We start from the raw sequence: 14,244 nt of genomic DNA, 5'->3' as shown, positions 1-14,244 counted from the left end.
TTTTCAATAATAGTAAGCATAGAAATGTAATAATGTGTGCTCCAAAGTTCTACCTTTAAGGAGTCTTGGAGCTGAGATGCAAGTGCTCTCGCCTGAGGACTCTCTCCTTCCCCTCTGGCAGCAAGGTCAGCCAGCTGGGCTGTCAGCTGGTCCACACGGTCACACTTTGCAAGAAGATCTTGGCGATACGGCCCCATCATGACATTAGCCAGACGATGCCCTTCGGCCACAAGACCCCGGATGGCAGCCTGACCTGGATCAAGAGGAAAGCACTGTAACTTACAGAGACCCAGAGAAGGCAACTGCAGTACCATTGTGGTAAACTATTGTGTTGTTGTTGTTGTTTGTTTTATTTTAAAGTTTACTTATTTTTGAAAGAGAGAGAGAGACACGTGTGTGCATGCATAGGGGAGGAGCAGAGAGACAGGGAAAGAGAGAGAGAGAGAGAGAGAGAGAGAGAGAGAGAGAGAGAGAGAGAGAAAGAGAATCCCAAGCAGGCTCCGTGCAAGTCAGCCCCAACTCAGGGCTCGATCCCATTGACCCTGGGATCACCACCCAAGCTGAAATCAAGTCTGACACTTAAGTGACTGAGCCACCCAGGTATCCCTGTTGTTTTTTTTAAATAAAAACATTTAGTGGGGTTTTTTTCCCCTAACAATAGAAAAAAAATTAGGAAATACAGGAAAATATAAATAAGAATAGATAATCCACCCATAATCCTCAGAGACTGATACAGTTGAACATTTCCTACCAGTCTTTTTAAAAATTATTCTACTAATATTTATTTATTTATTTAATTTTAGTTCCAGTATAGTTTACAGTGTTATATTAGCTTCAGGTATACAATGTAGTGATTCCATAGTTCTATACATTACTCAGTGCTCATCACCATAAGTGTACTCTTAATCCCCTTCACCTGTTCCAGCCATCTCCCACCCCTCTCCCCTCTGGCAACCATAATTTGTTCTCTAAGTTTTTTGTTTTGTCTTATTTTCTTTGTCCATTTGTTTTATTTCTTAAATTCTAAATATGAATTTCTCTTTCTCTGACTGACATATTTTGCTTAGCATTATACGCTCTAGATCCATCCATGTTATTGCAAATCTTTCAGTGGTTTTTTAATGCACTGCATGTCCCTATACAAATACACATTTCTCTTTTACAAAACTGAAATCGTACTTTACATTAACTTTTATTCCTTGCCTCTTTTTATTTAATGGGAGCATTTTTCCGCATCATTGAGTATTCTTAAAAAATCATGATCTACACATCTATGTAATATTTTATCATATTAACCATAATTATTGATCATTTACTTATTATTAAATATTTATACTGTTTATATACATTCTCATATGTAACTCTGTATAGAAACATGTCTAATTATTTCTTATAATAAATTCCTCTAAGTCAAATTGCTAAGTCAATGAGTATGAACTTTTTTAAAGCTTTTAATATGTAATACTAAATTACCATTCAGAACCTTTATACCAGTTTATTCCTCCCCCAGTAAATTATACATCTGTCTGATTCCCCAAAACTGGGAATCACCAATTTAAAAATTAATCTTTTTATTCAACAAAAATAGTAAATGAAGTAAACAGATCTTTCAGCTTCAGCAGATTTGCTATCATAATATGACCTAACTTCTTACAGATTCATCCCTAAAAACTCCCCAAAATCAAAATTTTAGGTTATCAGTTCTACTGGTGACTGTGTAACGCAGGAGCCCTCAAAAATGAAAATAACCTTGGTAGCTAAGTGCTTCTTACTTATTTTCAAAAACTACATTTAACTGGGTATTTTCCAATGAGTGTAATAGAAATACAACAGAATGGAAGTACACATAGACTGGAAATAATTAGTTCAAAGTTTCGATTCCAACCTGAGGACCTTTCTATTTGCCCACAGCAAAAACATTTACTCACAAATTCTTTTTGAATAAGCCACAGGTATCATTTATGGGCTATATTTGGAAATGGAGTCACACTGTAGGATGATTTACTCACCAGTAGCTGAAGAACCCCTTCTGCACCTAATTTCAGATGAACAGGATCTCTATCAACAACTTGTTTATTTTCACTAAGACCAGTTTATGGAGGGTTAAGTGCACTCATGGCCTTACCAACGCCCCGGTCATCCACTGTGGGATTATCAATCCACCGCTGTGCTTGTTCAATCTTGCCCTCCAGGTGGACAGCTGCCTTGGCGGGTCTGCTGTTGGCCACAGCCCTATTGGTTTTGGTCTGCAAGTTCTGCAGGGCCGTGGCCACCTGTTTGGCCAATGCTCGAGCCTCTGGGGAATCTCCTTTCCCCCTGAAAAGGAAAAAAAAAAAAAAGCCATCCTGTCATAGACACTATTTACAGTGAGAGGATTTTAATTGCTACACAAATGCTAACGAGATGCCAAATTGCTAATGATTATTATTAGCTTAGTTTGGAAGGAGAGTGGTTTATTTATTTGGCACTAAAGTAAGAAATTGATCATTTAAATTCAGATTGCATTATCCCAGTTAAAACATTAAATATGAGTTTGAGTCAATCTACCTCAATCAAGCTCAACCATTTGGTTAGCTGAGCTCAATCAAACATCACTAAGTTGGGGGGGGCACCTGGATGGCTCAGTAGGTTGAGGATCCGACTTCGGCTCAGGTCATGATCTCATGGTCTGTGAGTTCAAGCGCCGTGTCAGGCTCTGTGCTGACAGCTCAGAGCCTGGAGCCTGCTTTGAATTCTGTGTGTCTCTCTCTCCCTCTGCCCCTCCCCCACTCGTGCTCACGCACGCGCGCACGCTCGCTCTCTCTCTCAAAAATAAACATTAAAAAAAAAATCACTACATTGGCTGACCCCTCAGTTGACCATCAAGGAAAACACTAGTTCCCTCAGGGATTAGGTGGGCCCAAGTAGCCATGTATGTTGTATAGCAGTAGTTGAAGCAGCTACAGTACTAGTTATAGAACTAGTAGTAAGTAGTACAATTTTTTGAGTCCCAACTCTGACAGTAAATAACACTCTTATGTTATTTAATCCTCATGACAAACCTAAGAGGTAGATACCAGTATTATCCCCATTATTCAAAAAGCAAAAGTGAGGGACCAAAAGGTTGGATAACTTACCCAAGATCCTATCACTTACTTTGGTGGACTAATGATTCAAACCCAGGCACTATGACTTCAGAGTCCTCACTCTTAGCTACTTACATTGGTATCAAAATAATTCTCCAATTCTTGCCATAACCGATTGAACTGGTTATCTAACTCAAAGACAACATGAACACAGTCAAGCAAGGAACCTAATTCCAGTGTGCATAAAAGTCATCTGGGATCTTAGTTTTAAATGCACCACCAGAAGAGATTATGATTAAGTACACCCCACTGCAAACACAGTGGGGTCCAGGCTGTACATTTTTCACAAGATTCCCAGGTGGTTCTGAGGTATGTTGTCCTTGGCCCATGCTTCAAAAACACTGCATAGTCAACTAGCGGTGGGTCTGGAACTAGAAAGCCTGGGACATGGTAGGGCAAAGCTAGACAAAGAACCCAAATAAACAAAATCAACACACAGACTGAAGCAGACAGCATGCCATACAGCTACTAACAAACAGAGGGAGTAGTTTCCAGTTGCCACCAGACCTGGCCATACTTCAAACTATTAAGTTCCATTAGACATTAGATGCCACTACACATTTCTGGCCTCCACTTTTTCTTGAGTTTCTTGTAACCAAATACAGAAATAAAAAGAGAATCACAATTATGTATCACAAAGGGAGATTACTGCCCCCAAAACCCTACTCCAAAGACTTCAGATTCTAACCATTATGAACATATAAAAAATATGACACATTTTATTTCTCAAGTCCACCTAGAGAAAACTTCAGGTTAATCTTATCTGCCTCACCTGTAAAAATGAAAATGTTAGCCTACCAGCCAGAACAACTAATTTAGATATTCTCTGAAGAACTCCTTTGTGATTTTAAATTTCAGTACCTTCTCCATTATAAAGCTGGACAAAGAAGGTATTTACTTTGGTTCTGATCGTGGCTACTCCCACTGTCAGGAAGCTATGGATATGTATATGTTATACTAATAAGTAATGATGGCATATGACCACACAGGAAGGTTTGCTGTTCTCACCATTAGCATCAATTCTCTCTTCATCATTAAGAAACATTAATGAGTGCCTGATATGTATATGGAATCGTGTTCTGGTCCTTAAAACAGTTTCTCCTTTGAGTATTTTAAACTAGTGATAATGTAAACAGATTATATTAATGGGTTAATATTAACAAACATAGACCTAACTGTATAGACATTATATTTTACAATGATCAAATTATTTTCTCTACCTAAACAACTCAAGATTTGGGGTATAAAACAGTGATTCCCAAATGATCAACCTTGATATGTAATCAAACTTGAGCTGCTAAGTTGGTCTCTATCACAACCTCCTGCCTAAAGTATGTTTACCCTGCTCCCACCCATCTCCTATTCATGGTAGGCAGGAGTGTGCTTTCTTAGCCAGTATTGTCCTCTTGGTCAATACAAGACTTGAAAGAATTCTAAAGTACAAGTCACTGAGACAAGGTTAGGTACTCTCCCACGGAAGAACAGGAAATGAAACATACAAGTTAAATGAAAAGCCAAATCTCACAAGATACTTGACTATGGTTATCCCTGAAGAAGTGGCTGGAAGCCTGAGGTGGAGAAGAAGCGACTTTTGTCCTCTTTTTTAATGTTCTTTTAGCAGTTTATTTAAGAGAGAAAAATACTGATCAAAGGAACAAAGCAACACCTCTTTATATAATCAAAGTAGAAGCCATGAAAGCCTTTAAAAGCAGTAGCTGTGGTGAGGACATTGTATTTAAGGATGTTTTATAACTGTTACATAAGAAATAACATTGCTGGGGAGAAAAGAAAGCATCTTCTTATGCCTCCTCCCCCTCCCCCCTGTCCACAGTCCACAGTATCTTTTCTTAGATAGCCACAAATATTTCCCTCTTGTGCCTGGGAAACAAACATGATATAGCAGGAAAAGTCCTAGCTTAGAAATAAAAAGTGGATCTCAAAAAAGGAGTTCTTAGCATCCTAAATATATTAATTTAAAACCATGTGATCAGCAATAAATCATTAAACCTCAGTTATGTCAATAATAAAACAGAAGTAATACCTGACCTAGCCATGTCACACAGAATCAACAAGAATACAGTGAAAGAGCATCACATGTGCATTTAACCTATAGCATTCAACTATATATGCACTTGGGGGAAAAAAGAGAGAGATTAAAAGGCAATGTCAGAAGTTAAATACATACTGTCTGCGTAGATCTGCTAATTTAGAAGTCAGAGCAGATATTTCCCCAAGAGAACGTAGAATGTCATCTCTCTCTTTAGGATCATCACATAATTCTGCTATTTTCCGAGCTTCAGCCAAAGCCCCTCGAATCTGTTCTTCTCCTTCTGGTCCACCATTTGGATCTGCAAGCCAATTCTAAACACATAAAAATGGAAAAAAAGCATACTGTGATCTCCTCATAAACCACATTTCATTCAACTGACAAGGCCATCAGAAATATTTCAAAAGTAATCACAAGGCACACCAGTGATCGCTTTTACAATGTTGATTCTTACTGTTTTAAACAGGTTCTTAGCTCAGGCAAAATCAAATCAATCCTCCATCTTCTTAAAAGTGATTTTTTTTCCTTCCCCATCAGAATAAGTATCTTCAGGGGCGACTGGGTGGCTCAGTCAGTTAAGCGTCCAACTTTGGCTCAGGTCATGATCTCATGGTTCATGGGTTTGAGCCCCACATCGGGCCCTGTGCTGAAAGCTCAGGGCCTGGAACCTGCTTCAGATTCTGTGTCTCCCTCTCTCTCTCTGCCCCTCCCTCTCTCTCACTCTGTTTCTGTCTCTCAAAAATAAACGTTAAAATTTTTAATAAAAATAAATTTTAAAAAAGAGAATCGTCACAAGCGTATCTTTGCTTTAATCACACCTTACTAATTCTTCAATTTCTCAAACATTTGTTTCTCTGTGAACTGCTTGAAAATCATTTTACAGGAGAGTGCCATCAGAAAACTTTAACCCTTTAACATTGCTATGACCAAATACAGTTGTGAATTCTAAGATGAAGAAAAGCTTTTATATACTGTGATCTATACCAGGAACTAGAATTTTCTTAGTGCTCAGCGTACTTTCTCTCTTTTTTTTTTTTTTTAATTTTTTCATTTTAGAGAGAGAGAGAGCACACATGCACAAGCAGGGTACAGGGGCAGAGGGAGGGAGGGAGAGAGAGAGAGAAAGAAACCCAGGCGGGCTCCACACTCAGCACAGAGCCCAATGCAGGGCTCAATCCCACACCCCTGGGATCATCACCTGAGCCAAAATCAAGAGTCAGACACTCAACCGACTGAGCCCCCCAGGTCCCCCCAGAGTACTTCCTTTAATCAAAGTATTCAAAATTAAGATCTCTATTTCAAAATAGAGTTAACATGAGTCTAAACCTGTGGTAGTAGAGGAAGTGTTAACATTGGTAATTGCTGGGAATCAGTCATCACTTAGAAACACCCATTATCTACCCATCTATATATATAGGGGGCGGGGAGGGAGAGAAAGAGATGCAGGATAATTATGGAACATTTCTCTTTTATTTCCCATCCCTCCTTAAAACCATCATTACTACCTGAGCAGCATCGATCTTCTTGGCAATGCTCTGCTTTGAGTTGGTCATAGCTTCCAGCTTGCGAGCTGCATTTTCCACTTTGGCTGTTAGCACATCCAGACCCTGAGATACCTGCTGGGCCTTCTGCATGGCCACTGGCGAGGCTCCTTGTCCTCTGCTCAAAACAGATGTTGTCATTGTACTCTCTCAAATACTTACTGGCAAAATATCATGAGAAGCACAAATATGTCATTTTTGTTAACATGCTTGTCTTTTTCCTTTCCCCTACTACATCTGGGATAGCACAAGAAAACAGAAGAGATAAAGCAAAACACCCAAACCATCCACTTTCTCCTTTGGCTTTTAAAAATATGCATTAGCTTCCTGGAACAGCATAACCACTTTACAGACCAGCCTGCAAATTTCAATAATAATGATTCTCCTTTTGATGGTGATTACATAATCAAGTCTGAACTTCAGGGGGAAAATGTGCTTGTGATCTTCTTGCTATGAGGGTTTTGTTACCATAGTAATGTGTGCTTTAGAAAAAAAAAAATCCCATTAGATTGTCTTATTTATGGGCAAGTATACATTGAAAATGTTTCAGGAAGCAGCAAGCACAGTATTACTGAAAGCACATGACACTAGGACCAAGTAGATCTGTGTTCAAATCCTGGCTCCTGGGACCTGTGAACCTTGTTTACAATGGGCTTCAGCTTTGTAACTTATAAAATGAGGGGTGTGCAGGTAACAATACTTGCCCTGCTTACCTAACAGAGTGGCTTCAAGCAAAAAACAAAACAAAAAAAACAAAAAAAAAACTTGAAAACACTATGTCAATAAAATAATACGAACATATAATTACTACTGTTATTAAATTGTCATGATTATTAAAATGAACCTAATAATAATCTTCAAGTCTACCTTCTACTCCTATGCAATCTATAAATATCAAAAACAGTTGTCACTGAGGTGACAAGAAACTGTTGTTTTCCATCACATTCTTAAAGAACTAATTTTACTATTTTCCTCTCCCAAAAGTGATACACTTCAAAAAATATGAGCATTATTAGAAACTTGTTTTCTCTTTGTAAGAGACTTTCCAAGTCATAACAAAATACGATTTGCCACATTTTTATAAGCTCATATATTTTTTAAATTTTTTAATGTTTATTTAGTTTTGAGAGAGAGAGAGAGAGCACAAGCAGGGGAGGGGCAGAGAGAGAGAGAGGGAGACACAGAATCCAAAGCAGGCTCTGTCTCAGCACAGAGCCTGACACAGGGCTCGAACCCACAAACCGTGAGATCATGACCTGAGCCGAAATCAAGAGTTGGGCACTTAACCAACTGAGCCACCCAGTCGCCCCTCAGATATTTTTAATCCACTCAGTCTGGTAAACTCAATGATGGGGTGGCAACTTTATCAGTTGGTATAATGGCATGGCTTATCCTCTTAACCTGAGCTTCTGATTTTAGGATGAACTCCAAAACATCTTTGCTTCCCTTTATAGTAGCATGGATCTGTCATTCATTTATCTATCTTTTCAAATTCATCCTTATTGGGGCACCTGGGGTTCAGTCAGTTAAGTGCCCAACTCTTGATTTCGACTCAGGTCATGTTCTTATGATTCATGAGATCAAGCCCCGCTGATAGTGCAAAGCCCGCTTGGGATTCTCTCTCTCTCTCTCTCTCTCTCTCTCTATCTATCTCTTTCTCTCTCCCTCTGCCCCACCCCACTCACACACACTCTCTCTCTCAAATAAAATAAACTTAGGGGCGCCTGGGTGGCGCAGTCGGTTAAGCGTCCGACTTCAGCCAGGTCACGATCTCGCGGTCCGTGAGTTCGAGCCCCGCGTCAGGCTCTGGGCTGATGGCTCAGAGCCTGGAGCCTGTTTCCGATTCTGTGTCTCCCTCTCTCTCTGCCCCTCCCCCGTTCATGCTCTGTCTCTCTCTGTCCCAAAAATAAATAAACGTTGAAAAAAAAAAAATTTAAAATAAACTTAAAAAAATAAATTCATCCTTATTTTTCACCTAAACCAATATGTGAAGTAATGAACTCAAATACTATTTATTGCCAGGTATATAAAAGATATATATACCTTTTATTTGTACTTGAGGCTTCCCTTTTATGTGCAGAGGAGTGGAAGACTTTGGGGATTTAATTTGCTTTTTTCCTTCATATCTAGTAATTCATGATGAGAAACCATGTTAGTATAAAAGTCCAATTGTGAAAATGTAAAAATATTGATGGGCTACATAATTTTTCATTCAAAATAAAAAGTTTACTGAGCCCCATGAGAGGAAAAATATATCCTTACAACCTAGAAACCCTAGGTGAAAAGAAGAGTATCAATGAGGAAATTGTTACTGAGTTTCAGCCACTAAAATGTTAAATAGCTAGGCATATTTAAGAAAAGCTAACAGGGGGATAGCTTTCTAATCTTTCATCAGGAAAGGACATTGCAGGCTCCAGTGTGAAGAAGGCCCATAGCTCCCTTCCCTGTTCTAGCCTTTTCTCTTTACAGATTTATGGCTGATCCCATACAGCAGCCACCTTGTTCTCTTGCTCAAATTCATCTTTCTCTGAACACATACAACTGTGTATTTGAGAATTCCAAGTAAAAACTGTCTACCACACTGTGAAAAGGCTGCAAACAAAAGAGCCAGCAGTGAGAAATTAGAAGAGCCAAGAATCTTGTCAAACTGCATTGGCATTTCTCCGAATGGGAACAGAACTTCTTTTTGTCCTTTCTGTAAAGTTCCTGTCATGCTCATGACAGGGGAGACTGCTTCACAGCAGGAGAAAAAGGCTCACTGGGTTCAATGAGATCACATTTATTTGTGCAGTTCCTTCTCCCCTACAAGGTAGAGATCCTAAACCTGAAACCTCTGGAGTTCCCAGGACTGCAGTGAATCCACGATCCTCGGGAAATTATACATAATACTATAGGGGCAAGTTTATGTGCAACTTTTTACATAAAGATTAATGGCTCTCATGAGATTATAAAAATTATTTTGATCCAAAAAAGGTTAAGAACCACTCCTTTAAGAGCTGTATTCTTGGGGCACCTGGCTAGCTCAGTCGGAAAAGGGTGTGACTCTTCAACTCAGGGTCATAGGTTCAAGTCTCATGTTGCGTGCAGAGATTACAAAAAATAAATAAACTTTAAAAAAACTGTATTCTTTTTTTTTAATTTTTTTTAATGTTTATTTTTGAGAGACAGACAGAGACAGAGACAGAGCATGAGTGAGGGAGTGGCAGAGAGAGAGGGAGACACAGAATCCAAGACAGGCTCTAGGCTCTGAGCTGTCAGCACAGAGCCCGACATGGGGCTTGAATTTACAGTGAGATCATGACCTGAGCTGAAATCGGCTGCTTAACCGACTGAGCCACACAGGCACCCCCAAAAAACTGTATCCTTAAGTTTATTCTGTTAATACATTTGAAACCAAGTGTAATGGTGTACAACATGTCAAGGGGTTATTTCTGAGGCCTGTTTGTATGGAGGCCCTATATGTTCCAATTATCTCAAGATGTTTCATGACTTTCTTGAAGCCAAATTAAACTTCATCTACACTAGTATTTCAATTTTCAATTTCATCAATTGAAATATTTCTCAATTGAAAATATTTCAATTTTTCCTCAATGCTGATATTATAAAAGTCCATAAAAATGAGGATAATCTTTTAGAGCTGCATTAACTCTATGGCTGAGTTTCAAAGAAGCCTATATTATACTGAGTTTTCTTAACAGTAAACTATATAGATTTAGTTTACAGGGGGAAAAGTTCTAACAGTCAAGTCTTAAAGGAAGTAAAAGAATTATGAAACCAAATGAATAATGACGAAATAGAGACTCAAAAGCCTAGAAATAACCAACTTACAGGATAACCTATTTAACTGGATTTTAGAATAACATGAAATAATTCTAGTGTTTTCACTCTTTGTTTCTTTTTACCCATCCTTCATAAAAGATATGGCTACCCATGCCAGACTTCACCACTGCCCCTTATTCTTTCTAAACCTGTGGCTAGAAACCAAGATACCATATTTCTATTTCTATTTCAACCTTGCTACAAAGAATCTGCTACATTGAAAGTTTATCAAAGAAGTTCACTTCAATCTTAAAGAATTAATAGAGTATAAAATCTGTGTTGTCCATTAGTCAAAAATAACACAGGGAAATTAGCAGAGACTTGGTCTCTGAATTACTTTGTCAGGAGTGAGATACGATCTGTTACCTAACTTGGGTAAGAGTAGAGCAATTTTACCGGGCTCGGAGTTCAGCCACTTGATCAGTCATCTGCCCCAGCATTTTACAGGTTCCCAGGATCTCTCTGCGTTCTTTGCCTGCACAGAGTTCACCAACTTTTCCAGCTTCATCTAAGATCTGTCTGATGGCCTGCTCACCAGCATCCCCTAAAATAAAGAGATACTCAATATCCTCACTGCTGACATATTAATTATTTAGAAAGGATACTTTACAAGTCATTTCATTCATGAAGGAATGGGTGATTTTAGAAGACAAGTGAATAGAAGGCAATACATCTGATAGCTAACAGCCAAGCAGTGCCCTTATAAGCAGAGGGTGAGGTTTTAACCACAGATACTTCTAAAAAAAAAAAATACTTGGAACCATATCCATCTGGAGATGATAAGCAGCTTGTGGTAAGAATACAGATGATGAAAATAAGCTCTACTAATTTAATACTACTTAGCACCTCTAACCTCCATTAGGCTTTTCACATTCATTCAAATATTAATCTAAAACTGAATATTAGATTAGAAAATCCATAAAACCCAGCTCAATAACCCATTTGGGTCTTTACGTAAGTCAAATTTTCTTTCCAATTCTTATTGGCATCATTTAATCTGCTTAATTAAATACTTTTTTGACATAAATGGAAATCTGCCCAATGGGAACTAGAAAGAAAAGAGTTTGGGGTTTTTTTTAATATTTATTCATTTTTGAGAGGCAGAGAGCAAGCATGAGTGGGGGAGGGGCAGAGAGAGAGGGAGACACCAAATCGAAGCAGGCTCCAGGCTCTGAGCTGTCAGCACAGAGCCCGACGTGGGGTTTGAACTCACGGACCACAAGATCCTGACCCGAGCTGTAGTAGGGTGCTTAACTGAGTGAGCCACCCAGACTCCCCTAAAGATAACAGGTTTTTTTTTTAAATAATTTTTTTAAGTTTATTTATTTTGAGAGAGACAAAGCAAATGGGGGAGGCGCAGAGAGAGAAGGAGAGAGAGAATCCCAAGCACACTCTGCACTGTCAGCACAGAGCCCAATCTGGGGTTCAATGTCACGAGCCATGAGATCATGACCTGAGCTGAGACCAAGATCTGGGTACTTAACCAACTGAGCTACCCAGGTGCCCCAAGACAAGAGTTTTTATTCAGAATAATTACCTTTCAGATTCAGGGAAGAAGTGAGCCAATATTCTGGCAGAGAATGCCCACTTCAGCTTGGTTTATTCCTCCATGATGAGAGGTGATTAGTCTATGCCGTTCATCTTTTTAAGGACCAGTAATGCTTCAATTAGTCAAAACTATCAGAGAATGGAGTATGCCCCTAAATGTTGCAGTAGTTATCTCAGAATTATGAGATTATGGAAAGACCCTCTTTCTTTATTTGTTTGTTTGCTTGACTTTTCGCTTTTTACTGTATCTGTCGGAAAGTAGAACCAGTGGGTTACCTGGAGAGGCACTGGGATCACGGAGCCAACCCTTGGCCTGGTTCAGTTTGGAGTCTATGGAGGCCAATGCTCTCTTCATGGCTTCAGTGTCCTTTTGAAGAGAAACACCACAATTATTTTCTTTGCAAAAACTGAGATACCATGATACAAAGTAAGACAGAGAAAAAGTTACAGCACTTAACATACAATAGCTAATGTAGTCCTAAAACAGCCTTAAAAATACTCTCATCACACCAGAGTGCTTATTTCTGTCAAAATGCAGCATTGTGCATGCAAATCTTCAGTTAATTCTATTTTGTTTTCTGGTTTCTCTATTGCTAGACTGTGAAAACTGGTAAAATCACTCAAGCCAAAAGATGCTTAATGTCTGCAGCAGGAAAAAGCCCTGTTGTCACATGCCTCATTATCAGCCTTTCCACTCATCTAGCGCAACCCTGGCAAAGCCCTCCCTGCATCAGGGAAGCCTCATTAGCATGTGGCGCCACAAATCACAGTTCTTTTACATCTTGTTTTGAAATACACAAACACTGGATGATGCTTCACTATACTTAATTAATCTGAAAAACTTGGAATTACTGGTTGGAAAAAAACTGAAAATTTTAATCTAGCAATTTAGTTTTAATTCCACAAATAAACCACTGAATGTAATGTAAGAAAAAAAGTGTTTTTCTGGCCTTCCCTGCCATCCTCCTCACCCTCCTCATTCTTCGTTCCTTTACCATCCTAACCTGGAAGGAGAGGCAGAATAAAATAAAGCGGGTCTCAATTTATTGCTTACAATCAGGATTCAAAATGGCTAGCATTAAACTACCATAAAATCTCCCAGGATATGGCACGAGAAGCTGAAACAGACTAAAACTATACCTATAGTTTGATGAAGTTTTTAAAATTTCATCAAAGTTTTGCTCTAGGGAACTGGCTCTTAGAGAGTTCATCCATCAAAGCATGGATTTAACCTCTGAAGCTCTGGGCAATGCCCTGAATCCTTAACTTTTTTTCACTTTCCAATCCTGCAAAACTGGGGTTCTTAAAGGTGTTGTATCACCATGTTTCCACACGGGGGCACAAGGAGCATCCCCCCCCCCCTCCAACTTTTAATTCAAACAAGAATTAGTACAGTATACTAATACAGAGTAAGTGCTGACAACGCCCACAGGCCTAAGGTCAGCAGCCTGACCACAGTTTTTCCAAAGTACCTACTCACATTATAAGGACTCTTGGCTTTAGGATTTCTTCCTTCCCCATTTAAGCAGATAATGACTGCTCTCCGTTTTAACCCTGGCTATCAAAGACTCTGAATAGCAAATTCTCAGCCACAGCAATGAATGAGAAGTGAACTAAATTACTGAAAAAATGTAAAGAAAATATTTTCTATTTCTAAGTTATTTGGAATTATGGGGGCTATCTACCAACAGAAGGCAGAGAGAGTCATGACAGTATTTCGAAATCCATTTGTAATTAGTACAAGCAGACAAATGGCATTTTTTAAGTGCTTTCGTTCTCAGTGGCTTAAATATCTGCTCCTCCTCCATCTTGTTCTATGGCAAAGCCTGCCTTTAAAAGTCAGCATTAGCATGATTCCAAATTAGCAAGGCCCAAATCAATACCTGTTTAGAGAGGCTTGGGCAACTCCCAACCTCAGAGAATTAGATAGCCGTTAGTGTCTAATATAAGTTATAGGACTTCATCTGGATACAGAAAAAAAAAAAATCACGATCTCTGACCGAGGCAGTATGCACACACTCTGAAGAGAAATCATATCCATGTAAAAATACTTCATAACCATTTCCCTAACACACTATGTTTTTAGTGAAATAAAATCAGAGATTTATGGCATTTCAAAAACCTAAATTCACAGGAACAAAGATCACATTTTGTGTGTGTCTAC

The 14,244-nt window shown here is 38.9% G+C and overlaps 1 protein-coding gene across 2 annotated transcripts in view; it reads right to left on the bottom strand.

Annotated features, from left to right (window-relative positions):
* Positions 1-14,244, bottom strand: part of VCL (vinculin) — a 109,896-nt gene that overhangs the window by 21,435 nt on the left and 74,217 nt on the right. For both annotated transcript variants that reach the window (XM_047072976.1, XM_047072975.1), the window contains exons 7-12: positions 12,357-12,447; positions 10,929-11,076; positions 6,678-6,831; positions 5,311-5,486; positions 2,126-2,316; positions 54-253 (exon numbers count right to left, since the gene is read on the bottom strand). In XM_047072976.1, coding sequence (XP_046928932.1) covers positions 54-253; positions 2,126-2,316; positions 5,311-5,486; positions 6,678-6,831; positions 10,929-11,076; positions 12,357-12,447 — 960 coding nt within the window. The remainder of the gene's footprint in view (positions 1-53; positions 254-2,125; positions 2,317-5,310; positions 5,487-6,677; positions 6,832-10,928; positions 11,077-12,356; positions 12,448-14,244) is intronic.

Source organism: Lynx rufus, unplaced genomic scaffold, assembly GCF_022079265.1.
Source record: "Lynx rufus isolate CCGP_SWC_20201006 ecotype Redwood Valley unplaced genomic scaffold, mLynRuf1.p SCAF_11, whole genome shotgun sequence".
NCBI lineage: Eukaryota > Metazoa > Chordata > Mammalia > Carnivora > Felidae > Lynx > Lynx rufus.
The sequence above is the reverse complement of the archived record's forward strand: the minus strand, read 5'-3'. Positions and strand labels throughout refer to the sequence as shown.